The sequence below is a fragment of the Eulemur rufifrons genome, chromosome 30 (assembly GCF_041146395.1).
Source record: "Eulemur rufifrons isolate Redbay chromosome 30, OSU_ERuf_1, whole genome shotgun sequence".
Taxonomy (NCBI): domain Eukaryota; kingdom Metazoa; phylum Chordata; class Mammalia; order Primates; family Lemuridae; genus Eulemur; species Eulemur rufifrons.
Window position 1 is genome coordinate 36,790,077 of NC_091012.1, and position 27,813 is coordinate 36,817,889.

At 43.4% G+C, this 27,813-nt stretch overlaps 1 protein-coding gene across 1 annotated transcript; it reads right to left on the bottom strand.

Moving 5' to 3' along the window:
• Window positions 1–11,541: 11,541 nt before the first annotated feature.
• VGLL1 (vestigial like family member 1) lies at window positions 11,542–27,241 on the bottom strand. Its single transcript, XM_069464185.1, has 4 exons — window positions 27,028–27,241; window positions 15,884–16,303; window positions 14,078–14,137; window positions 11,542–11,570 (listed from the first exon to the last, which is right to left on the bottom strand). The coding sequence occupies exons 1-4, from the start codon at window positions 27,239–27,241 to the stop codon at window positions 11,542–11,544; spliced, it is 723 nt and encodes a 240-aa protein (XP_069320286.1).
• Between the last annotated feature and the right edge of the window lie 572 nt (window positions 27,242–27,813).

Below are 27,813 nucleotides of genomic sequence, written 5' to 3' on the forward strand. Positions count from 1 at the left end.
GAGCGTTCACCATGTTTGTGTGAGCGCTATCGTCAATGAAAGGAAAGAAGCATTTCTCTTTTCAGAAAAGACAATATACTCTCAAGGTATCAAGTTTTTCTGACCTCAAGTTGGAGACGTTTCTACCATAATTTCAATAATTCTAGAAATTACTGAGGTTAAGCCAGTTAGAGCACACATATCACCATTGAAACCAGAGCTTGGGGCACATAATCCCAGCCAAAGAGTTGAGAAATTTTTTCAAAATGTGTCTAAATTGTCTTCCCCAATGTGCCTTTCTGTCATCAGTAAGCTGGAAGCAAACTAACAGAAAATGAGAATGTAATGCTATTTTCCCAGATGTTATTCTAACGTGTTTCACTTTCCAGCTTCACATGGAACATACTCAGATCATTTCACATTAAATACTCTGCCATTGCCTTCACAACATGAATGAAGAATTACCAGGAAACTAGGTTTTTGTACCATCTAGTGGTGCATCCAAATATAGCTGACATGTAAATATTTAAGTTAACAGTTCTTTAAGAGAATCCTTGAGGAGGTCATTGTGGATCGTTTCATATGAGGTTTAGAAGTGCAAAGAAATGGTCAGCTCCCACACTCTTCGCTATTGCTCAGCTCTGTGGCTGCAATCTGAGGATTCTAGATCTGCATGGATTACAAGGGTTAGGACAAGCAATAAACTCACACTGTTAGAGCAAAAAAAATAACATGTCCATTACCTCTGTCTTTTTTATTTCTTGGACATTGTTTAAAAGTTCCCAGAACTCTCTAACAGGTTTCATTTTTAATTTTAAATGGTGGTTAAAAACACATAACATAAAATTTACCATCTTTTTTCATTTTATTTTATTTTTATTATTATGGATACAAAATAGTTGCACATATTTATGAGGTGTGTGTGATATTTTGATACAAACATACAATGTATAATGATCGAATCAGGGTAATTAGGATATTCATCACCTCAAGAGTTCAGTTGAGGACTGAACTCTGATCTTTTCCTTTACCCAAAAATTCCTTTCTAAGGGGGCCTGGTGAGTCACGCCTACAAATGATAAAATCTCAGTAAACAGGTTTTTATGATGTGGTTTACTTCCCAACCTTATTCCGGTATAGCATCACATAAAAAGTGGAAGACCCTTATCTTAACTCAAGCATTCCTTTCCGCTGATTCCTAGTCTTTTGGACAAAGCCTGACTCTTTCAGCCAATTGTCAACTAAAGAATCCCTAAATTCACGTATGACTTGTAAGCCCCCGCTTCGAGTTGTTCTGCCTTAATCCTTTAACCCACCTGTGACTCGTAAGCCCCCACTTTGAGATGTCCCACCTTTTGGGCCAAACCAATGTATGCCACCTGTAATTCCTGTCTCCCCGACATGTATAAAACCAAACTGTAACCCAGCCACAGCAAGTCCACTTGCTCAAGGCTTCTTGGGTGTGGCTCTGAACCATGGTCCTCAAATTTGGCTCAGAACAAACCTCCTTAGATTGTTTTACAGAGTTTGTCTTCTCTTCCGTTGACAATTTCTTTATATTGAGAATATTCCAATTCCACTCTTTTAGTTATTTTGAAATATACAATAAATTATTGTTAACTATAGTCGCCTTGTGCTACCGAACACTAGATTTTATTCCTTCTATCTGTGTTTTTATACCTATTAGTCATCCCCTCTTTATAATCATTTTTAAGTATAGAGTTGAGTAGTGTTAAGAATATTCACACTGTTATGCGACAGATCTCTAGAACATTTTCATCTTGCAAAACTGAAACTCTATACCTATTAAACAGCAATTGCCATTTCTCTTTCCCCTCTCTGGTAGATTGTGTCAAGGGATCACTCATAGACATTCCTATATAGGTCAGTGTTTTTTATCAAAAGCAGTAATTATTGCAGAAATAAAGGGCTCTCTCCTCTATCCCCTGCCCACCACTTCAGGAACAAAAGAATGATTCTGAAATAGTAATGCTCTTATCATTTTGTTAGCTAAATCTCAGACAACCATCATTGCTCACAAGCAAAAGTTTTGAGCCCTCAGATGCAAGATTCTATACTCTGTAAAAATTAAAAGTTAATTTTTTTTTAATTGCAGGGTTATATCAAGGGAATTCAAAGCCCACCAGGGGATAGTTGCAGAGAGATCCCAGCAGGCTAACGGAGAGAACACTTCCCTTAGAAAGGGAAAAGCTGGCTTGGAATTCTGGCTCTGTCAAGTTTTAAGCTCTGTGACCTTAGGGGAAATTATTGAACCTCTCACAGCCTCAGTTTCCTCATCTGCAAGATGGGAATAATAACACCTATATGTCACGAAGATAAAATGTAGTAAGTTATATATTGTAATGAGCACATTGTAGGTGCTCATTAAACATTGGTTTCCTTCCCATTTTGGCAATATGTACACATCTCCCTGAGCCTCAGTTTCCTCCTAGGTCAACTTCACAGGGTCACTGTGAGATTTAAGTTGTGACAACATAAGTGAAAGTAACTTCATAATAGACACTCAATTTTAAAAGTTTTTAAAAATTCATATTTGTTTCTACAGAAGTTGTAACTAACCAAGAAAGAAAATAATCACTGAATAACGGTAATTAGTATTTCCCGAAGAAGTTTATTACCATTTTCCTGATAAGCAATGATTTTTCCTAGATCATTTAAAATAATTTGTCAATCTGAAGGCAAGGGCCTGCCTAGGTAATCTCCTGAGGCTGTATCCACCCCTGGGAGTGAATGATTCTTTCCCAGTCTTGCAAAAGGAACAAGACAGGAAAAAACACTTGGTCTGGCTTATCAGAGAGGCTTTAAGAGAACAGAACATATTTTACTGCTTCACAATTATGACCAGTCAGACATAGCCACTGCTCATTTTCTAAAACTTTTCTATGTAAGACATAAATTAAAAGGCTTTTCTCATGGAAGCAGCACAGGCTTGTAAAAAATTCAAACAGCGCAGAAGGATATAATGTGAAAAGTAACATTTCCCTGATCCCACGCCACCCACCCACACACACGCACACCCACACCCACACCCACACCCACAGTCTCCCCAGTCACACTCCCCAAAGGAAACCACTGTTAACAGACTGTTTGGGATTATCGTAGTCATTAGCTATGCATTTCCTATGCTTGTGCAAATACACACATACTCTGTACCTATGTTGTATGTGTGCATACACATACATATATACATAAACATACATGCATGCATGCATATGCATACATGCACCCTGTGTTTCAGAGAGCCTTTGTCACCTAGAATATCATGGGATAGAATGTGAATAGTCTCCCCTGGAATTGTGCAGCACTGTGCAAAGGAACAAGTGTGTACACACACACACACAAACACACACACTAACATCTTTCTTTTAAAAAATACAAATGGAGTAATACTAAATAAACTATTTTATAACTTGCCTTTCTCAATTAACAATATATCTTAGATGTCTTTCCATATCAGTGTACACAAATCTGCCTGATCATTTTTACCTGCTCCATAATGTTCAGTTGAATAGACATATCATAACTTATTTATTTATTTATTTATTTATTTATTTTGAGACAGAGTCTCACTCTGTTGCCCAGGCTAGAGTGCCGTGGTGTCAGCCTAGCTCACAGCAACCTCAAACTCCTGGGCTTAAGCGATCCTCCTGCCTCAGCCTCCTGAGTAGCTGGGACTACAGGCATGTGCCACCATGCCTGGCTAATTTTTTTTTATATATATTTTTAGCTGTCCATATGATTTCTTTCTATTTTTAGTAGAGACAGGGTCTCGCTCTTGCTTAGGCTGGTCTCAAACTCCTGACCTTGAGCGATCCTCCTGCCTCAGCCTCCCAGAGTGCTAGGATTACAGGCGTGAGCCACCACACCCGGCCGTATCATAACTTATTTAGCCGATTTGTTTTTGATAGAAATTGGGGTCACTTCCAGTTTTGTTGCTACTATTAATTACTGTCATAAATTATTATATCTATTTAAACTATATATGTATGTTTTTATAAGCTTAAAGTGTATATGTATGTGTGCAGTACATAAGTTTTTGTACTTAATATGCATCTCATGAATAAATATAGATCTATAGCATCATTTTAATGGCTGCGTATTATATTATATATTATATATTTGTATAATGAATGTCCTACTATTGGATGTTTATGTTGTTCTTGATTTTCACTGTGATAAACAATGTAATGTTGAACACCTGTGTATTTTAATCTTTGTGCATTGGTCAAACTTATTTTCTTTTGATACATCCTTAGAGGTAAAGTTGCCAGGTCAAAGGGCATGTATATTTTTAAAAGTAGCCACTTCATTTAAAGGAAAAGACTGTCAATTCTGTCGTGCAGATTCACTAAATGGAGGTCCTCAGATATGTTAGCCTTGGGGAGAAACATTTACATTACAAAAGTTGATGGTTTCCAAACCTGGTGTGGTAGGCAGAATAACAGCCCCAACTGACTCGTCCACATCTTAATCCCCCAAACCTGGGAGTATGTTATGTTACATGGCAGGGGGCACTAAGGGTGAAGATGGGATTAAGGTTGCTAATCAGCTGACCTTAAAACAGGGGGATTATCCTGGATTATCTGGGGCCCCATGGACTCACAAGGATCCTGAAAAATGGAAGAGGAAGGCAGAAGAAGAGAGTCCAAGGGAGATGTGATTATGGAAGAATGATCAAAGAGATGCAATGTCACTGGCTTTGAAGATGGAGCCAGGAGGCCATGAGATGAGGAATGTGGGCAGCCTCTAGAAGCTGGAAAAGGTTAAGGAAACAATTCCTCACCTAGAGCCTCCAGAAGGAAGGCAGCCTTGTGGTCACCTTGATTTTTAGCTTAATGAGACCCATTTAGGAGGACCACTAATTTCCAGAATTGTAAGATAATAAATTTGTGTTTCTTTAAGCCACTGAGTTTGTGGTAATCTGTTATAGCAGCAGTAGGAAAGTGACATCCATGACACTAAGGGCAGGGGTAGGGAGCGATGTTCCTTCCCCACAGAGACGCTGATTCAGTAGTCTAGGGGAGAGCAGAGGAGTATTTATTTTCAACAAGCTCTCCAGGTGATATTGAGGCATCCAGTGGGGATTTGAGGAAGCACTGACATAGACCACATAGGTCTGCAAAAGTAACCATCTCCTGTTACGGAGACAGTCACTTGCTGGCCTGGAGAAGGGTCTGGGTAGGTGATTGAAGAGTGGCTGGGGCTGATCTGGGGCTCTAATCTGGCACTGGCACCAACCTTAACTTCACCTCCCAAGAGACAGTGTCATTCAGCCTCATCAATCTGAGCCTTATCTACCTTCCCAGCTTGATTTGCAACTGCTAATCAACCCAAACACTCCACTCCAGCCAGACTAGTCACCATCTATTCAACAGGTCTTGGGATTTCTTCCTCTGTATTTGTTCTTAAAATTCTGTATAAGCTTTGGTCAGCTGAGTTCTGTGGAAAGCAGGTGCTGAGAAGTTAGGGGTGTGAGGTTCATGGAGGCTTGGTGGGTAACACCTTTGAAAGAGCAAAGGGAGAGGAAACAAGATTAAGCAAGGAGAGACTCAGACCACAATGCAGATCTGACAAACTCTCAGCCAACTCAGTGGAGGCTCTGGAACAAATATGCCCATTAGAGGGATCCCACATGGGGTCCCACATTTGCACAGAAATGGCCAGACCCTAGTACTCCTATAACGCTCAGTCATTGGCTGGAGGACACCCACAAAGAGTGTAGCTGAAGTGGACCCTAAGGTGCTAACAGGTGGAGGCACTCAACTAACTACACTTATTGCGGCTAAGTGGCAAATTCTTTCTTGAAGGGAGTTCCCAGTAGCACCCTCCATGGCTGCTACAGTTCTCCCTTCTGCTCTTCAGTTATCCAGATCCTGGCTGCTTCTTTGAGATCCAGTATGGCAGCTGTTGATAGGTCTTGCCGTAACAACTACATTTATTTCAAAATACAGGCTCTCAGAGCTGAAAACAACCTTAGGGATCATCTCATTTTACACATGGAGAAACTGAGATCTAGGGGAGGGCATGGGGGAGGGGGAGGTGACTTATTCAAGATGACAAAGTCAGCTAGTGGCAGAGCCAAGACCAGAACCCAGGCATTCTAACTCTCAGTCCAGGTTTGTAGCAGCATTAAGAAAAGGATTCTCATCTTGAAAGATTAGCAGAGGGTCGTGGTTTTCAACTCAAAAGTAACTGTAATTGCTATAAATAAATAGGCTCATTAACTTGCTCCTAAGCCTGCAGAATCATTAAAATGAAGAATAAAAAAGCCAACATATCTTTGAGAAGATCTTCCAGGCTTAATTTATACATTTATAAAGAAATAGTGATAGAACTGTAATCCTTATGAAAATGCTATAGTCCAGTTCATTTCTATAATCACCATTAATCTATAAAAATTCACAGTAATGTGCTGTTTTAAAAGCTTACACATTAAAGGAATTGAAATGCCCCATTGCATCACTTCACATTTTGAAAATACAAATGGCTTTCAAAATTATTTTCAATTAATTATGTTAAGCTAGGGAAATAATTAGTGAAAGCTCAGTGTTCATTGTTTACATGGGAGAAAAATAAGTGTTATGTTCTAGTTAGCATTTGTTTGTGGAGGAGTGATTTTATTTTTGGTGGTATATATGGTATTGGTTTTTAGAATGAAAAAGTACTTAAACACAAGTCTGAATTGGATTTTCAAGAAACATTATTTGGGATTTTTAAAAGATAGTCTTTGCTAACAGAAATAGGGAATTGTCACCTTCTTTGCTTTTTCAGAGACAGGCATCATTCAAGTATGTGAGAGTTTCCAGTCTATTTGAAACGATTTCAATTCTTCCAGATTGTAAAGGTCAGAAATGGGTGTGTCAACTCACAATTGCAAAGATGTGGAAACAACCCAAGTGCCCATCAATACATGAGTGGATTAATAAAATGCGGTATATGTATACCATGGAGTACTACTCAGCTATAAGAAACAATGGTGATCTAGCACCTCTTGTATTTTCCTGGATGGAGCTGGAACCCATTCTACTAAGTGAAATATCCCAAGAATGGAAAAATAAGCACCACATGTACTCACCATCAAATTGGTTTCACTGATCATCACCTAAGAGCACATTCAGGAATAATATTAATCGGATGTCAGGCAGATGTGGCGGGGGTAGGTGAAGGGTGTATACATACATAATGAGTGCAATGCGCACCATCTAGGGGATGGACACATTTGAAGCTCTGATGGGGGGGCAAGGACAATATATGTAACCTAAACATTTGTACCCCCATCATATGCTGAAATAAAAAAAAGTATTTAGGGTGTTGTCACCAGCTCAGTCTTCCAGCCCCTAATCAATGATTTGTTTGATTATATGAGTCAGCATCATGATCGAATAGAATAAACATAAAAATAATGAAAAATTAAAAAAAAAAACTTTACCAGAAAAAAAAAAAAAGAAATTGATGTGTATTTGGGGGCGGTGGAGGCAGCTAGTGAGCTGCAGCCAATCAGGCCACTTGTCAATTTCTTAAAACTGTATAGAAAAACATGAATGAGTTTTATGGGCTCTAGTCCTATTGGCCCCTGACTTTTCAGTTTCAAGACCTTGATTGATCTGGTGGAAAAAATTCTATTCCCCTGCTCTGCCCAATTAGTATCTCACAAGATTGGCAACTAGAGTGTAGATAAAGCCACACAGGCAACACAGGAGCCAACTACTCCACATTAGGTGAAAGGTGGTATACATCTTGTGGCAGGGGGAGTGGGTATTTTTTTAATTGCAAGAGTAAAATGCCAAAGTGAGTCAAAGAAATGTCTTTCAAGCTAGCTCTTTGGAAGTAAAGTGGGAAAGGAAAAACAAAATGGATATAGAAAGCCAGAAATTAAAGTCTGAGATGACGTAGCAGTTGATGTGGCCAGAAGTTTACCTGTGTGTCAGAGGAGCAGGGGTCTCTCAGGGCCAGGAAGTCTTCTCTTCCCTTTTTATTAAGGCAGGGAAATTGATTACTGCTTTCAGCTTTATTCAAGAGAGAGCTTCCAGGAATTTGCAGAGAAATGTTAACAGATCACCCAAGCTATATAACATACCAGCTTTACTGGAATCATTTCTTCTTTTACCTAAACTGTATATTAACAGTTCAATTCTGATGATACATGTTATCTTCTAACACAGACGAATCTTTCTAGAATGAGCCATATGTCACAAGGGCTAGAATCAGACTCCATCCTGAATTTTCCCCACCATCAACTAAAAAAGAACATGGTTTTTGAAGGTAAATAACTTTGAGAGAAAATGTACTGGCTAAGTCTTTTCTCCTCTTACTAAATCTAGTAAACATATGTATCTGTAACACACTGGAAAAACTGTTCTTGAGACAGGAGAATTACTGTGTTAATGCCAAGATCACCAATCCACTCATTCAAGAGTTGTGGTCTTTATTTATATAGCAGATGGGAGGGAAAAATATGTAAGAGCCATCCTGATATTAACCCTTGATAAGTATTATGGTAGAGAGAAAAGATCACTGAGTTCAGAGGCCTGGGTTTCAATCTTGGCTCTGCTACTGGCTGTGTGATCTTGGGCGGGTCATTTGCCTTTGCTTAGCCTCAGTATCTACATATATTAAATGAAGATAATAATTCCAATCCCAGGGTTGCTGGAAGTTTGAGTGATGGACATGAAAGAACTTAGAATCCAGAACAGTGCCTTCCAAAAAAGTACAGTTTTATTATTATTTGCCCTCTGAGCTATTACACAGCAATAAGCAGGATGTAGATGCAGAACATTGACAGCAGGGACTTCCAGGATTGTCATGGGGCAAGTACCCAGCTCAAACTAGACACAAGGCTATCTATCAGATTGGGGAAGTGAATGAGTTTGAGAACTTGTCATTTTTTCTGGAATAATCTGCAGGGAGGTCCTGCTGCCATGTCTTGGATGAAGCCTTGCCTTTGTCCTCCAACTTGACTAAAGACACTGGGGGTATCCACAGGGGTGGCCCCAGTGGTTTGGTGTTGAAAAGAAAATGAATATTTCCCATATGGTAACAACTGGTAAGAGCTAAAGGAAAAGTTACATTGTTAATGGAGGCCCCCTTGGAAGGCTGGAAGGCTCTGCTGGCTCTTTTTCAATTGCTTTTGGTAGAGGCCACAGTCTGCTCAATGCTGGAAAGCTTCATGCTGTTCCTGGTATCTCAATTCAGTTGGAAAATTGAGACAACCCTATGGGATACCATGTGGTGAGTTGGGATTTGAAGGACCCTGCTGGGGGAGCAGGAGGGGGCTCTGATTTCTAAGTAAAAGGTCAGCAAGGGCGGTGAGTGGTGGGATGAACAAGCAGGTTGGCCTCTATGCTCCCCAGCCCAGATCAGCTCTTTTAACCACTTAATAAGTTTGAAAAGCCCTGCTGTAAGGCATAGGTGCCAAGGAAGAGAAGTGCACAATTTTAGGGAGAGCATAAACTTGCTCCTAATTCAATGCTCAGAAACAAAAGAGGACAGTGACGTCTCTAGACCCTCCGGATTCACAGTAGAAAATCACAAGCAGGTTTGAAAAAAAGAATTCTCTTCTTCAAACTGAAGTTCAGTAAAAGAACAGATCTTTTCTTCTCTCTGGAGACTGGCTTCCTGAAAAACAGGATAAGCATGATGATGAAGAAGCTGGCTCTGGGGTCAAAGGAGCCTAGGTTTCAGTCCCGGCTTCACTACTGCCTAGCTGTGTGACCTTGGGCAAGTCACGTAGCCTATCTGAGCACCACTTCCTTCATGTTAAATGTGGATATTAATAACAACTAATTCCCAAGAGTCTGGTGAGGATTAAGTGAGTTAAACAAATACAAAGCCCTTAGAACAGTGGCCAGTACACAAATACTCAATAAATGTCTACTATCATTTTGTCAAAAAGGTAGTGTCTCTATATGTGGTAGAGTCAAATTATTGTGTGATCAAGCTGCATTTTAGCTTGGTGGGTAAGACCAAGGACTTTGAAGTCAGTGAAAACTGACTCTGGCACTTACTCACTTTGACTTTGGACAAGTTGCTTAACCCCCTAAACCTCAATTTTCCCATGTGTGAATGAGGATACAAACAGAACCTGTGTTGTAGGTAGCTAGCTACTGGTTCTTATTTTGCTTCACTCTCATGATTTTTGTCATTCTCCTCATCTCTAATGACCTTGTACTTCACTCTACCTCAGCCATCCATTCCCATGGTCACATGCTAGATTTTGTCATCACCCACATAGGTGGGACCTTTGCAATCTCAGTTTCAAACATCCATTCTCCAACCACCACCTCCTGCGTCATTGGCCTAAGTAGTTTAATCACCATATTTTTACATAATTTCCAATCCATCCACCTCCATTAGCCTGTCAACTTCCATCTGCCTCCATATCCTTCTTTGTGCAGCTTGGATACCACGGTCTCTTTTTACAATCATCCACTTGCAAATACCTTCAACTCCTTTTCCTTATTTTCTAGCTACCATGCTCACGTGACACAACCTCACCCCTGGCTGAGGCTCCCCATTTACCATCTCTGCATATCACACTAACCTAACACCACTGGTGAAAATCATACAACCCAGCCGACAATTTGCACTTGAAATTCATGATCTCAGATTTCAGATCAACTGTTTAAACGGTATATCCCCTTGGATGTCTAATAGGCACCCCAGACTTAACACAGCCAAAACAGAGTTGTGTTTTCCTCTAGTCTTCCTCATTTTAACACATGTACCACCATCCACCTGAGAGGTAACCTGGATTCTTCCCCTTTCTCCCACCCCAATCCGTTGGCAAGTCCTAAAGGCTAACCCTTCCGAATAGATCTCAAATCTGTCTACTTGTATCTATCTCTACTGTTGCCACCACCTCCAGGCTATCATCATCTCAAGCTTGCCTCCCAACTGGTCTCTTTCTTTTCATTCTTGCCTTTCTTCAATCCATCCTCCCCATAGCAGCTTTTGTGAACTTAGCAGATGCAAATTGGGTCACACTTTAAATCCTTCCATGGCTCACTAAATCACTTAGAATATGAAATTGAAACTCCCAAAATGACCCATAAGGCCCTGCGTCACCTGGCCCCTGCCTACCTCTCCAGCTTGTCTCGTGACTCACTCTCCCTTTCTCGTTGCGCTCCAGCCACACGATCTGTTTTTCCCTTCCTCACACTCACCTTAGGCCTTTGCAGAGGCAACTTCCTCCACCTCCCTCCATCTCCAGTCTAACTCTTCCCCACACTGGCCCCTCTCCCTCCATTCAGGTCCCTGCTCACACGTCACTTCCTCAGACAGGCCTCCCCTGACCACTTTATCTAAAGTTGGCCCCCATTTTTCCCCATTTCAACACCTTGTGTGTTTTTTCTTTCACAGCACTTACCGTAACAGTATTTTGTATTTTCCCTTTTGGGAGAGGGATATGTCTGCCCCGCTAAACTATTAACTCTGTGAGGGCAAGGACCAAGACAGTGTTATTCACTGTTATATCCCTCATATGTATTATAGCACTGTGTCTGGCAAGTAGCAAGCAGTAACTGTCATTATTATCTGTATGCGTTAAAGCAATGCACAACCAGTGTCTATTTCTACAGATCAAAAAAAAAAATTCAAATTTACAAAAACTTTTGGCATCAGTGTTTGTGGGACTCATATCCAGAACGTCCTTCTCCAAGGTCTGACTACCCTTCTGGCTCTGACTGCTCTTCTGCTGTGCATGGTCCCTGCCTCTTAGGTGTGTGACAGCCTACATGAGGGGACGTAGGTCCATAGTGCAGGGGCAGGAGGAGACATTGCCTTCCTTCCTTTGATAAATATTTATCTGGGGCCTCACATAGGAAATCTCTCAGAACTACTGAAGTTCCTACTGAAAGCCTTACACAATTTCACTTCGAAATGAGCTTATATATACTTTCTTGCTTCACTTTGAGCAAAAAAAATGAGCCTAATATAAATCATATAAAGAATAAAACATATGAAGAGGTGACCAGTTCCTTTGCCAAATCTACCCAACCAGGTGGCGGGGTGCAGGATCTGGGCAGTTAACAAGCTCATCAGTGGTTCTTACCATCCATCAGGCAAGATTGGGAGATAGTTGTCCTGCTTACGACCATGGGCTTTGCTGGGTTCTGTGGTCCTTTTACTTGGAGCCCCAGGAAGTCCCCCCTTGCCCCTGCAAGCTCCCTGCAGCCTCCCTCTGCCCAGAGCTCTGGTGGTAGAATGACGGACTTGGCACTGTTGGTTTAGCCCCCATTCCCCACCTCCCCTCGACTATGCTCTGCAAGGGAACAACATCCCCTTGCCCCTTTCTCAAGGTAATACACTCTTTGTCCTTTTGCTTGCTTTCTGAGCCTTCTGCATCCACTTTTCTTTATTCTAGGATAGTATCTTGGCCACAGACAGACAGTGAACCCATGTACAGTAAAATAATCTCACCAGTTGCTAATTTTCACAGTTGTACAATTGATTTAAGTTGGGATTATTTTTGATGATTTTATGACACTGTGTGCTCAAAGAGATAATACCTGCATCTGCCACCTGCTGCTGTGTGATCATAAGGTAAGTCCTTTTACCTCTTTGAGGCTCAGTTTCCTCATCTATACAATGGGGATATCTATTCATTCAGTCACTATTACTGAATATGTATCGAGTAAAGCTCATAAACATCTCACAAGGTCATTGTGGGCAATGAGCAGGATGGGGTATGTGGTATATGGTTCCTGGTCAATACCCAATAAATGTTGTTCCTGTTATTTTGGGCCTATGAACAATTTTAACCATCACGTTATCAATAATTCCAAGACTCAAAATAAACAAATGTAGAAACTATTAACAAGTACTTAGGAGACATCACAATCCTGACTTTCATAAGTTAGAAGGCTGGTAGAGCTCATTCTCTTGGGCAGGGACTTCTGTGAAGCCTGACTCGGCCATGCTAAGGTTTTCAAATCAGCCCTAATTGTATCTCCTCACTTAAGCGGGCCAAGTAATCACTGAAGTTGGTTTTTGTTTTGTTTGTTTGTCTCACATGAAGGCCTCAAACAGAATCGTTTTTACTATATTGGCAGATATTTTCTTACCATTTCTTTTTAAAATGCTCTTTTATTATTTCCAGCGCTCACTTATTCATTCATTTATTCAACAAATATGTATGAACCTCTGTGCCAGGTACCATTGCAGGTGCTGGGGATACAGCAGTGTACCCCTCGAAGTCTCAGCCCTCATGGAGCTGGCATTCTAGTGGGGGCCTATATATTTCCCTCGCCCCCACTTCACACTAGACTGTAAAATGCCCGAGATCAGGGATTCTTCCTTTTGATCCTCTCTTAAGCACAGAGCACAGAGCACAGCTTGAGGCACACACAATGCCCTCCAAAAAGACTTAGACTCCTTGATGTCTTACTATGTGCCAGACATTATTCTAAGCACTTGCAAACATTATTTCATTTAATCCTCACACCTCACCCTATAAGGTGGACACGATTTTTATGCTCGTTTTACAAATGAGGGAACTGAGGCACAGAGTGGTTAAGAAGCGTGAGTTCCTAAAGCTAGTAAATAATGAAGCTGGGATTTGAACCCCAAACCCAGGCCGTGACGATCCTGCTGTCATTCCACCCAGTTTATCCTCTTGTGCAGTTCCTATTGACACCACTTTCAAATTTGAGTGTGGAGCCCAGAGGCCTGGCCTTGGGCCCCAGTTGGCATTTGCCCTGACTGCAGAGTCCTGGGGTGGCCTTATGTACTAGGCTGAAAACGGAACATCTGGGACAGAGCAAGCTAATCCCCATGAATTTGTTCATCTTTCTGAGTCACCTTGCTTACCTTGGTTAAGTCCAGTTCAGGTAAAATAAAAAATAAAAAAAAAAGTTGTTCTATAGCAAAATGAGAAAATGTTTAAGAAATTTTACAAGATGGGAGGTACATGAGCTCCTCTTTGAGAGTAAGATGAAACAAATTCTATCTATGAAAATACTGAATAATAGAAGTAAGGCTCCTGTCCACTGCTGGAAACCCTAGTGTTTACACTGCAAGCTCCACAAGTTTGTCCTCAGAACACAGAGACACACTATCAAAGGCTGAACCCAATACCTACTTTCCTTTGCAAGGCTGGTACTGGCACGTCCACGATTGGGGGAGAGATATATTTTCTTATCTAGAAAAGAAGAAAACATGATTGGAAATGCAATCTCTGGGGCTGGGTTAGAAAGCGCCTCAGGGACCCCCAATTGCCTGACTCTCAGTTTATGGATACCTGGCAAATTTTCTCTTAGCAGATGTTACAGAAACAGAGGAGCTTCTGTTTTTAAGGCCCCTTGAACCTGGCTCCCAACTTCTAGGCAGTGTTCCTAATTAAGGGTCACTGACTTCCTCAACAGTTCTGGACTGTCAGTCACCAGTTAATACAGCTGATGTCAACATTAGTAGGAGAGTTGATGGCACTCAATACCTTGGTGATAAACATTTGTTTGTGAATGTGTCTAGAGGTATATAGGAAGAGTATATTGCCTGCATTACAGTTTCTCCATCATGTGCCCAGCTTATAATAGATGCTCACTAAATATTTGCCGAATTGGATTTGAACTGTACAGAGTTGTTATTTTTGGAAGGTGATGATTTGAGCCATCTGTGTTCTAACCAACTGTTGAAGCAGGGCTCTGCTGTGTGTGTGCACAGGCACATATACAAGCACAGTTGGCCAAATTTCCCCTCTGAATCTCGTAGAAGATTTTTGAAAAAGTACGGGGGTGGGAATTTTCACAGGTTTCCTAAGCATGATATTTTTATGATTTCTTCTCTAAACACATTCCCAATCAAACTCTGGAAGTGACAGAGTGGCATTTTAATGGGAAATTTGTTTTCAACATTAGAATGGAACACAGTGCCTGACTTAGGTAGGCTGTGCTGAATGGGCCCTTTGTATGCTATATGCTGAGTTCAGAGTAAAGACAGCTTCCAGTGTTTCCTTTCAGGCATGAAACACTAGAACCACAGATATGTATGGACTAGGAAGCTGCAAAAGAAAACTCATCCAGAGTACAGAATGACAGAGGATGCAGATTGGCCCCGTGAAACTATAAAATACATATTATTGCAAGTGTTTCATAGGAAAGGCAAATCTTATAGGCTGTTTTTTCGGTGAAAGTATAATTCAGGCCAATCCTTCCCCATCCTTTTGCAAAGAGAGGAGCCTTGTTTTTTGATGGCTATTTTGCACCTAATAGGCACTAATTCAAAATTTCTGGGTGAGTGAGTGAATGAAGTAGGGAGTGAGCCTTAGGGGTGTTTTTAGTTTAGAGGGAGGAGTGGTGGTCAGGGAGCGGGCACCCAAGGGAAACCAAGCAAGGGGATCCCAGTGTGTAGGAGTGAGCCAATGACAGCCAGGCACTGCTGTCTCCAAGCAGCGACAGGGCTGCCTCTATAGTCGCTTTGAATTTTAATGTGTGGAGCAGATGGTTGGTATAGATTGCCCTTGTTCTTGCCCAGGAGCTTGGCATTATTGCAAGTTGCCAACCTGTTTGGAGGATAGAGTTTGAGCTTGTCGGTGCGTCACAGAGCTGTTTTGCAAATGGATTATTTAGTGGCTCCCATCGGGGTAAACGCAGACCCTATGTTTTTAGGCATCATTTTTCTAGGGTAAGGCCAAGTCGACAGACTAGGATGAATATTTCAGGCCAAGTTTGCCTGGCTGGCTATCTATGTAAACCTTTAGCCATTAAACTGTGAATGTCAATGAAGCCTAGTGAAGACATATAGAATGTGTAAGCAGGACATTCTGTCCCTCAGCAGCCTCATGTCCAGGGTGGCAGCAATTAGTCTTGGCACCACATCTCGTGCCAGCTCCCTCTCAACCACAACCCATCAGAGGCAATCCTCCAAGTATCTGTAGTCATTTCCTTACAGTGGACTGAGCTGGGGGGCAGGTTGAGCAGTAATCCCGTGCTTCCGGCTATCTGGACAGGGTTGCAATCCTCCCTCATGGCAGATTCCTGAGGACGGGCTGGGCATCTGTCTTGCGGGAGGAGACTTAGGAGGGGCTCACATTTCCCAGCAGGCTGGGGCTCTGGAACCAGCTGCCCAGCGGGGAAGGCCTGAGAGTAGCCAGGCTCCTGGGAGCTGGAGCTGGCTAGGGAGGAGAAATGCCACAGCCCCCCAGGCTGAGCGGAGGGGCCCCCACTCAAGGACTGTGGGAACTGGTCCCCAGACACGGGACCAGACACATTCAGGCGGCAGTTGGAGGCACGGTTTGCAAGAGATACTTCCGGCTGTGGCTTTGTCCGTGGAGAAGAAAAACGCCACTGATTTGGAGGCATGTCACTATCTGAGAAGGAAAGAAGACACATTAGGTGTTTATTTATTGTTTTCAAAATGGAAGTAGTTTAATATTTTTCTGGTTAATAATACTATATTTTTTAACTTGAAGAAAATATAGAAAAGGCAGGAAAAAAAATCACCTTTATCATAATATCCAGAAACAGCCATTGTCCTCCTTAGGTGTTCTTCTCTCTAGGATTTGCTTCTATTCATGCATTGTTTTCACAGCACATTGTTATTGAGGCTACTTTTGCTTCAGTGAAATATCATGAATATCCTCCCATAGCAATGAATAGAGCTGAACATCAGCTTTTTAAAGGGATGTGCAATATTCTACCATAAAGCAGTAACGTGACTAACAAATGTCAAATTTGTGGACAGCTCGGTTATTTCCATTTTTTTCAATTATATGAACAACAATGTGACAAGTATTTTCACATAGACATCTTCGTACCCTGGTTCAATTGGCACCTTGAAGACACTTTTCTAGAAGTAAAAGTGCTTGATTTCTGTTTGGTTGCTGCTACCGTTTAGCTTTATTTTATAGCTGGTGTTTTAAATACACCAAACAGGAGGATTCCACAGAACCTTAAAAAAGGTGTAATGCTTACCTGGGTTAGTCGCTCACACAACTCTGGGGGTTGAAACCCCATTTTTCCAGAGGAATCTGGGACACAGGGTTGTTAAGAGACTGGACCAACTGGACCACCGTAGCCAAACAGATTAGCCAAGTAGGGAAGTGAGCTGGCCTGAGAGTGACAGGTAGGGAAGTAGCTGCTTGGACCTCATTCTGCAAAAGCAGAATGCTCAGGGTCAAGAGGTGACTCAGTTTCTTCTTGCAAAGTTCACGTAGACTGGCTAACTGGGATGGAGTTTCCTTTGGTCCCATGGGCTCTATTCTAATTGTGCCTACTCTAGCAGCTCTGTCTGAGATCTCAAGTGTCTAGGAGAGTTCATGACACAGATGGATGTTTTCCCCATTGTCAACACCCACTCAGGCAAGAGGGGAAGAGGGACAGAGCTCTGCCAGACGGTGCTTCAAGCCTGGAGCCTCTCATCTGTCCAAGATAATGGAGGGAGCTGTGGGTGTGGAGACAAAGGAAGATTGGCCGGCTGGAGAGGCTGTCTGGGACCCTGGTCCTCTCTCCTTCCATGTGTGCTTCTCCCAGCTCTCCCAAATGTTCAATTTGGTTGGATTTTGTGCAAGATAAAAGCATCTGAGAGGTCTGCACAGTGTTACTAGATTGCCACCACCCACCACTGTTGCTTTCTGTGTAACACAAATGATAAGAACAGAAGCCCAAGTCCACATGGCCCAACTTCTCATAGCGCTCACAATGAGTGATGGGCAATGGTTGGTCTCTTCTAATGAAACCAAGAGCAAGGCAATATATTAAGATGTGTTCTGGGAGTGAATGCTACTTTTGAAAATTGATAAGGCCAGAAGCAATTCAGGGCACTGTGTAGCACAAATAGAGCGGTTAAGCTGATTTGGTATAATCACTGTCTGTGCTTCACATTGAATGAGGGTACTGCATGTCCTAAGCACAAATTAGAAACTAAGTGTAGTCCCTGACAACTGGGCAGGTTCCATCTGAACTGGCCTTACAGATCTCATACATATGAACTAGGTGCTGAATGCTTGAAATGTGAAAAGCCGGAGCCCAGAGTATTTTGAATATTTGTCTTAACTGCTTCCTTTCCAGAATTCTCTGACGGAAATGTTAAGGGGAATGGGTGGTGTGTCACTGTCCAAGGTCCAATGTGGTCGTTGGGTGCATCCGAGCACAGTTTGGATGGGAGCTTGCGGGGATGCACAGGGAGTCCCAATCCCGACCTCACAGCAACCCAACGGCGGGCCTTGGGTGGCGTAGCAAAACCCACCTCTCCAGACCACGTTTGGTGTTGGTGACCCGTAGAATGGAGACCCCAAATTTGGGTGGGCCACTCTTTCTCAGGGTTCTTGGGCCAACTGTTCCAGCAACCATACCCATCCGCTCTGGGTGGGTGAAGTCATCTTACACCAGGAGCCTGCACTGGCTCAACGCTGCCACTGCTATTAAAAGTGGCCCTGATGACATTTTCTCACCCAAGTAGCCCCTCTTAGTTTCTTCTGGAAGTGAGAGAGGAAGCCCTAGAGGAGACATTGCTGCCTTCTCAAACCCCAAACCTCATTAATGAATGGAGAGCAGGTGAACAACACTTTGATTCAGGGACACTTGGGGCAGGCTAGGATTTTTCTTTCAGTAGGAATACAAAAGGCTTCCACTCTGTGGACTCCAACCCTGGACATCTAGACCCTGCTTCTTAGTCCCATCCATGTCTCCAGATTCCAGAGGCCCTTGTTCCTAAGGCGAGACCCAGCCAGAGAGTGTTAGTCTCCATTTCCCACTATGTCCCTTTAGGGTGAAACGGGCAGGCCATTCCCCTGTCTCCAAAGCACACCTAGAGACACCACCCACACTCACTCATATATACTTCTGGAAGGCCCAGAACCCTCTCCAAAGCATCTCCGGGCATTGAAAAGTTTGTTTCCACCCCAGAGGACCCTCCCTCCACTTTATCCTTGCGTGGGGACCCTGACTTCCCATTCCAGCTAGTTTCTGGCCATACAAACTTAAAGGTCACTCTCTCAGGAAGGCCCTCCCTGAACCTCCAATCTAAAGTTTGTTACCCTGTTACTTTCTGTGACTACACCCTGTTTATTTCCTTCATAGCAGTAATCCTGTAATGTCCTTATTTCTTCATCCATTCACTGTTGCTCTTCCCCACTATACAGTGAGCTTTGAGAGAGCTGAGATCATTTCTCTTTTGTTCACCACTGTATCCCCAGGAACTTGCAGAGTATCTGGCACGTAGTAGGCCCTGACTGAATATTATTCTAATGAGGGCACACACATGCATGCACTCACATGTGCACACACGATACACACAAACACACACATACACATGCACGTTTGCAAGTATGTACACACAAACACATGCACACACACCCTCTCTCTCACACACACACATGTACACACCCCTCCCCACTGAACCTTTCTATATTGAGGACAGCAGCATGAAAGTATTTAAGAGCACAAACTTTGAAGTCAGACAGGCTTGGAGCCCAATCCCAGATCTGCCGCTTCCTACCTGTGTGACCGTGAGCAAGTCTTCTCCCACCTCCTAGCCTCTTGAGACTGTTCCAAGATTGAATGAGACAATCCACGTAAAAGGCTTAGCACAGTGCCTGGTCCACAATTGGCACCCAGTAAGTGGTAGCTGTTGCTGTTATTATTAGTCATTGAAGTTTAGAAACTCTCCTTGGGTTTCTTTACTGTTTGCAACACTTAGCACAACCAACCCAGGAAAAATCAAGATGAAAGTTAACGTATGAGGCCTGAGAATCTTCCTTGCCAACAGTCCCTAGTGCCAGAAAAGGGAGGGGTGGAAAGGACTGGGCCGAGAAGCCCACAACAGCAGCAGAAGCAGCAACACTTCAGGGCTGGTGTGGAGGACGGAGTAGACAGTAGCTATGAGAGAGAGATGGCAGAAGCCTTTGCTCAGTCTGTGTCCATTCCCGGGGAATAATACATCCAAGGCGGGCAGGAACAATTTGTAAATATAGAATAGCTTTTATGTATTGAGCATTGACTATGGGCCAGGCACTTTGCTTAGCACTCTGCATGCACAATCTCATGTGATCCTCACAGCAACCCAGATAAGAAAATACAGACCCAGAGTGGTTGAAGTAACTTGCCTAAGGCCACACAGTTAGCAAAGGGTAGGGCTGTCTGATTCCAAACCTCATACTCCTACAGACCATGCCTCTCCAATATGGCAAAGAATGTAGTGACCTGGCACTTGCACATGCTCCCAGGGCTGGGGGTTGGCAGATTGGCAGAACATTTCTGGGGAGGGGGCAATTTGTCAGTATATATCAAAACCCTAAAATTTATGCATACCCTTTGACCCAGTCATCCATTTATAACAATTTATTTTAGGCATATAATCAATGATGCATATAAAAGTTTAGCTACAAGGATGTTCAAAATGATGTATATTATAGAGTAAAAGATTAGCAACAACTTAAATGTCCACAATTTTTAATAAATTAGGTACATCTATAAAATGATACTTGAGCCACTAAGATGGTGTTGTACTAGAACATGTAAAGGCATGGAAAGATGTACACAACTTATCATCAAATTAAAAAAGCAGGTTATGACCCATTATGTACAAAATTACACCATGTTGTAAAAATTAGTATGTTGTATAGATGCACGCGTAGTTTTTTGTTTCCCGAATACTTATCTGTATTTTCTAAATTTTCAAAAATAAATACATATTATTTTTGTAATTAGAAAAAGTTATTTTTAAGCAAAAACTTAAGAAATCACTTGACCAGTGAATCTCTCAAAAGATAAGCCACAGTTGTGAATGACCAATCCATGATTGCCTGATTTCCTTTCATATATCCTTTCGTCTTTCCTTCCTTTTCTTCTCTCTGTCTGTGTCTTTAATACAAACCCTGCCTCATAATGAAGTTGAAACCAAGAACCGTCTGAACATACACACATACATCTTGCACCATGGAAGTGCAAGCTTTGCCCTGTGCAATCCGCACACATTGACTCTCCCCTCTCTGCTCTCTTGGCTGGTGGCATTTGTCCCTCATTCATTCACCCCAGGAACAAAGAGGATATTCTTTGCATTAGCTGAGGTCAAAATAACACTGGAGGCAGATGGACAGCTTAGAGGACACAGTACTGTTCCAGGGCAGCAGGAGGGTCTGTCCAGTTTCACTTTCTCTTTCCGTTGCCTCCCTGGGGTACCTAGTTTTTTGATGAATATTCAGGTTCCTTTTCCCAACTGAAAATGGAGATCAAATACAGAACATGCTCTAGTATTTTGAAAGTTGAGTGGCTAAGAGCTCAGGGTCTGGAGTCAAGCTCAACAAGTGGTGATTGCTATAGCCACCCCTTACTAGCTGTGGGATCTTGGGCAAGACACTTGACTCTCTGAGCCTCAGTTTCCTCATCAAAAGAATGGGCACAATAAGAGTTAACCAGTAGGATTGGTGTGAAGTTTCAATGAGATAGTTCATATGACAGGATAATCCATATCCCTGGCAAAGGGCCTGACATACAGGAAGTGCTTGCTAAGTGTTAGCCATTATAAACATTATTAGCGATAGTTCTCATGGGTATTAATTCTGTTGCTAGGGCACTGTTGGGGGCTACAAAGGTGTAACAGTGGGGTAGTCAAGAGACAGACTCTAGAGTCCGACAGACTTGGGTTTCAGTCTCTATCACTCACTGGCTGTGTGATCCATCTCCAGACACTTACCCTTGCTGGGCTGCAGTTTCCTGCTCTATAAAATGAGGAAAATAATACCCATTGCTATGAGGTTTTGTGAAGTACACACAGAAAAATGCACAAAGAGAAATGTGCAGCCGGAGGGAGTTTTCACAAACTGGGTGATAAGCACCCAGGTCTAGTAGCAGAACATGAGCACCACCCCAGCAGCCCCCTCCAGCCGCGAACCCCCACAAAGGTAACCACTGATCTGTCTTCTAATACCGTAGGTTCAGTTTGCCTGTCTTTGAACCTTATAAGTCACAGTGATTTTGAGGCCTGAGGTAAATGCGATGATTTTAGCGTGGTCTTTGGCACCTAGTGGGGGCTCAATATATGTTTGTACAGATTCCTTTCCGCCACTGGAGAAGTTGTCAGTATTCACAGAGGCCATAAACAGCTAGCATGACTATAGTTCATATGGATATTCACTATGGAAAAGAAAGGCAGTGTTTCTTCCTCACCCCCACGGATTACGGCAGACGGGAGGGGAGAGAGGAGGCGGCGACGGCTATAAAAGGTCCCTGGGTGCTCAGATCTACATCCTCTCACCCTCTTTCGGCAGCCCTTGAGCAACATTGCCAGGCCTGAGGTGGGGCTGGGGACTGTGGCTGGGGGAGGGCAGGAAGATTTCAAAGTGGCCTGTGCCCCAGGACCCTGTGCCCCACCCCCTGAAAACCGTAGTCGCTGAAGCATCTCATTACCAACTCTGAAATCCCTGACGTCCTTTTAAAAGGGAAATAATTCAAAAAGATACCTTCAACTTGTGTTTTCTGAAGTACAGCCAGTATAAATCATACGTAAGTAAATAAAAAAAAATAGCATTGATTTGGGAAGAGAAGCCAGGAAATTCGATGGCATTTCCTAGCCACACGGGTCTCCGTGTTTGGGCTTTGCATATTTGGCTCGTCACAGCACCCGGAGAATGTGGGCAAGTCAGCAATGGGGGCCCATGAATGGGAGCCTGTTCCCACACAGCCTGGCTGGGCTGGCAGCCTGGCGCTGGCCTGCAGGGGTTGAGAGGATGCTAACAGTCAGTAATGAAAGGCCACTTTATAGATTTCCCACCATTTTCAAAGCTGCATGTATGTCATGTAACACCTCCAGGGAGAACCTCTAGGGGACCGGAAGTCTTTCATGGTGCCCTCCCCTGAGGCAGTGGAGCTTATGAGAAACTTGGCTCCCAGTGGTGATAGGAGAGGCTTTGAGGGAGGCAGGCTTTCCTTCATTTGCTCTGTCAGCAGACAAACAGTTACTGACCCCACAGCATGCTCTGTGCGGGAGACATCTTCACACTCAAGGGGTTTGTGAGATTGTCACAAGGAAAATGCAACCCCCAAGAATGCAGGTGGAGAAGAAAGCCGCCTCCCTACTCAGCCTGCAAAGGCTGGCTTGGGCAAGAAACAGGGCCATGCCCAATCTCCCTTAGCGGGCAGGGTCCTCACCAAAGGATACAGGGTAAGTCAGAAGGCACAGGAAATGCTACAGCAGCCACAGAAGAATCCCCTGAAAGTGTGAAAGCTCATGGGACAGGTCTGCTGCTCTGCGATCCTTGTGTTTTGAATGCAGGTCCTCACATCCATCCTAGCCTTCCAAAACATTGTGTCAAGCTTTGGCACCCACTCCCCAAAATAACTAACACCTACATAGCACTTACTGTGTGGCACTTGACATGCTTTATCTTATTAACTCCTTGCAAGCACCCTCCTGTAGTTAAATAATATTCAATTTTAGAGATGAGGAAATCAAGGCACAGAGAGATGAAATGATATGCCCTGCGATCACATGGTTATTAAGTGGTGGAACTGGCCTGGACCCAGGCTGCCTGGTTCTACAGCTGTATATCATACCCTACCCACTCTCTATGTGACCCATCTGTGGGAAAATACCCTGTGATCCGAATCACAATTCCACTCATTCAAGCAATATGCATTGAGGGCTTCCCTGTGTCAGGCATTGTGATAGGTACTTAGAAAGCAGCAGCGAACAGATTCAGTCCCCCTGCCACAGAGCTCAGAGGCTAAGGGAAGGGAGGAGTCAAGAAAGGAACCCATCAACATATAATGTGCTCCGTGGTGACAAACGCTAAGAAGAAAAATAAAACAAGGTAAGAGGACAGAGAGCAACAGAACAGGGGCTTCTATTTCTTAAATAGATTGTTCAAAGAAGGCCTGTCTTGAAGAAGTGACCTTTAGATGGAGCTTTGAATGGAGGAAAGGGAGGCCATGCTGCTATCTGGGGAAAGAGCATTCCAAGGAGAGGGGAGACCACGTGCAAAGGGAGGGCCTGAGGCAGGATTGTCCTTGGCATAGTCTACAAATAGTGAGGAGCCTAGACTGGAGTGGGTGAGGTGGAAAGTGGTAGGATTTGAGATCAGAAAGTCAGCAGGAACCCAGATGAAGTAGGGCTCCGTTATAGACTTTGGATTTGATTCTAAGTGAGATGGGAAACTGTTGCAGTGTTTTGAAAAAAAGAGTGCTATGGTATTACTTCTACTTTAGTACTACCATTCTGACTGCTATCTTGAGAATATAGACTGGAGGAGAGAAAAGGCAGAAGCAGTGAGAGCAATGAGGAGGCTGCAGTAATCCGGGGAGGAGGGAGATAGCTTCTCGAGCCCAGCGGGGGAGATGTGGTCAGATGCTGAATGTTTGGAAGGTAGAAGAACATACAGAATTTCCCAAAGGATTGGATGTGGGGTGTGAAACAAAGAGAGGAGTTAAACATGACTCCAAGGAATTGGAAGGATGCAACTACCATTTATGGAGATAGAGTGGAACAGGTTGAAGGGGAGATTAAGAGCTCAGTTTGGGGCTGCGATGTTTGCAATTCCTATTAGACCCGCAAAACGAAGATGCAAAGTAGGCAGTTAGATAGGCAGGTCAGAAATCCATTTATGCATTGGAATTGATCAACATATAGATGGCATTTATGACCAAGAGAGTGGGAGATCACCCAGGGTGTGCATGTAGGTAGAGAAAAGAAATTGACCCAGTCCTAAGTCCTGGAGCCCTGAAATGTTTAGAAGTTGGAGAGAGGAGGACATCCAGAAAAGGAGACTGAGAAGGAGTAGTAACCAGGGAGGTAGGAGTAAAACCATGAAAATGTGATGTTGTGGAATCCAAGCAAAGGAGGAGGAGTTTCCTGGAGGAGGGAGAAGTCAACTGCAGCAGTTGTTGCTGATGGGTCACACGAGATGAGTACAGAGAGCCACCGTTAGATTTGGAAAGTGGAGGTCACTGGCTAACCTTGATGAGAGAGTGGTCTCAAGTGGCGAAGTTGAAGGCACCAGGGGAGTAGAGTCCAGACAACATGAGAGGAGGATGACAGACTGTGCATGAACACCGCTTTTGAGTTTTGCTGCAAAATGAAGTGGAGAAATGGGGCAATTGACTGAGAGTTGGTTTGGTCCCAGCTTGGGTTTACCAGGCAAATAGAATAGAGGAAGTGGGGGACCATGGATTCATGGTGCTTACCAGGGAATGATTGTAATGAATCCGAGCCAATGTGTTCAGCAATAGAGTCAAATAGCCAAGTCAGCATACTTGTCCCTGTATTAAGTGCCCGGGATTTTGACCCTTCCAAGGAGTCATTTAGATCCTCTGAATCCCACATACCACCTTTCTCAGCTCTTACCACATGTCAATCCCCCAGATGACTCAAGATCACAGTCATTCCTGCTCTGATTATTTAACACACTCGTAGACATCACCTCCCCACTCTGCACCCACCCTCATCTGCCCATTTTAACAGCAAGCGCCACATCACTTCCTTTAATATCTGCTGCTACTACATGCCCTTCCGCATGTTTACTTAACCCACAAGATCCTCTGAAAAATCATGACACTTGACTGGAAAAGCAATTTCTCAGAGAGAAGTAAATTCTGCAAAGGTGAGTAGATCAGATACACACCAACTCCCTGTCCGGACCCAAAGAGCAATGCCAGAGCGAAGGCATCTGGAAACAGGTGAGCTCTTTGCCCACAGGCTGAGGCCCCACTGGGAGGCATATATGTCCTCCAATGGGAGCAAGACGTTCAACATGTGCTCTCAGCAACAGCAATAAAGAGCTCTTAACATCAACTAGACCCTGATCTACTCACACATTTCAAAAACTAAAGGGGAGCTGTATTGATTCACACCCAGAAGGCAGGAGGCCCATGAATACTTTTAGGGACTCACAAAAGCCTTTTAACTTCTTTCTAAGATCAGAAGAAAAGGATGAATATGATAATGACACTGAATACATAAAAAGGAGTCCAGCCTAGATTATACCCATCTCTATACCCATGCAGTCATAAAATGTAATTTTTAATATTTTTATGGAGGAAAGGTCCCATGAAGGCAAAAGTGTCTCAGGTCCATGAAAGTCATACTGCAGCCCCTGCCAACTTGACGTTTATGGCTTTCTCCAAAGCTGGATATTTTGATGTGCACATTTTGACATATCTCTCTTGAAGTAACTGCTTTGAGATGTACAAATACTTATTTCTTAACAGTTAGCAAATAGTGTGTGCAATAGACACCCCTGGCCCTGTCAAGGGTGGGAGAGGGATGCAGCAAGACTCTTTGTCAACCTTGTCTGGCCCCGCCCTTGCTCACCAGATCATCCACTATTAGTTGAGAGGAGGCTGGGAGTACCTACGTGGGATTTCCTCCCTCTCTCTCTCTCTCTCTCTTTCTTTCTTTCTTTTTCTTTCTCTCTCTTCCTTCCTCCTTCCCTCTTCTTTCTTTTCTTTCTTTCTTTCTTTCTTTCTTTGTCTCTCTCTTCCTCCCTCCCTCCCTTCCTCCCTCTTTCTTTCTTCTTTTTTCTTTCTTTCTCTCTCTCTCTCTCTCTCTCTCTCCCTCCCTCTCTTTACTTCTTTCTTTTTCTTTCTTTCTTTTTTGAGACAGGGTCTCCATCTGTTGCCCAGGCTGGAGTACAGTGGTGCAATCATAGCTCACTGCAGCCTCAAACTCCTGGGCTCAAGCGGTCCCGTCACCTAGCCTCCTGATTAGCTAGGACTACAGGCATGAGCCACTGCACCCAGCCTTACTTTTTCTTTATAGATCCTTTGGTGTTCCTGCCCTGTCAGGCCAATAGTAATAGTAATCATATGAAAATACTGATCATGATAACAGTGAACAGTTGTTGAATTCTCATAGCCTGTTGAGCAGTGAACCCAGCACTTAGCATGATTGAGGACATAATAAAATAGGTGAACTAATTTGACTCAACAGCACCCATTTTTATAATACATTCAACTTCTAAGAAGGAGTGTGGCTTCTCACTGCACAGCCTGCCTTTAGCAACTATGCACATGTCCAAGTGTGTTAAGTGCATCCAAGAACAGGTCTTTGAGTGATAGCCTTGACAGGGAATTCCAGCCTCCTCCCTCCCAACATGCTCACCATTCTTTAGGACCACATCTTCACTCTGCCCCGAGGGGCTCAATGCCTGGGGGTTCTTGACGCTGCTCAGAGCCCTGGAGAAGTGCTCATCAACTACGCTGCTAATGTCCCCTTGGAAATAGGTGAAAAGGACACACCGGGAATTCCATTCAGTCTTTATAGGCCTCTGCCTACCCCGAGGCAGGCGGATGGCAGTCTTCTTCATTTCTTCCATTGTGGGAGAGTGACACAGGTGATAGCTGCGGACCAAATGCAAAATGTCATAGGTATTATTTTACCAAGTGGCTTGGCTGTAGTTTGGACAAGTGGCATCCTTGGGGGCAAGCAGTTTTCTCCTACCAAGCACAGGCTCTCACTGGGGACCCAGGGAGCCACCAAGCTCCTGAAGGTCAACAACAATGCTGTTGAGGACCTTTGTCTAATCAGTGTTCAGAGAACAACACCACAAAGCTCTACAAAGTGCTGAGAGGGGCCTTCTTCTACAAATGAGAATTATCAGGCAACATGACTAGAAGAGCATCAAGGAATGTGGAGGTGGGAGGTCATTGAGGCCAAATAGTAGAGTAACTTGCCTTTTGGGGAGGTGCCTTCCTCCCAAAAGAATGAGCCAAGGTCGGCCCAGAGTTACTTATAGGCACAGGGTCCCCTGGAGAGTTAGACTAAGCAATCCAGTGGGTGCTTGCCAACTTCAGCTTGCATAGTAAGCATCATTTTCCATCTTGACTACTTCCATGCAAGAGAATAAAACACATCAAATTCTCCCACTCTTTCTGCTGCCCTAACCAA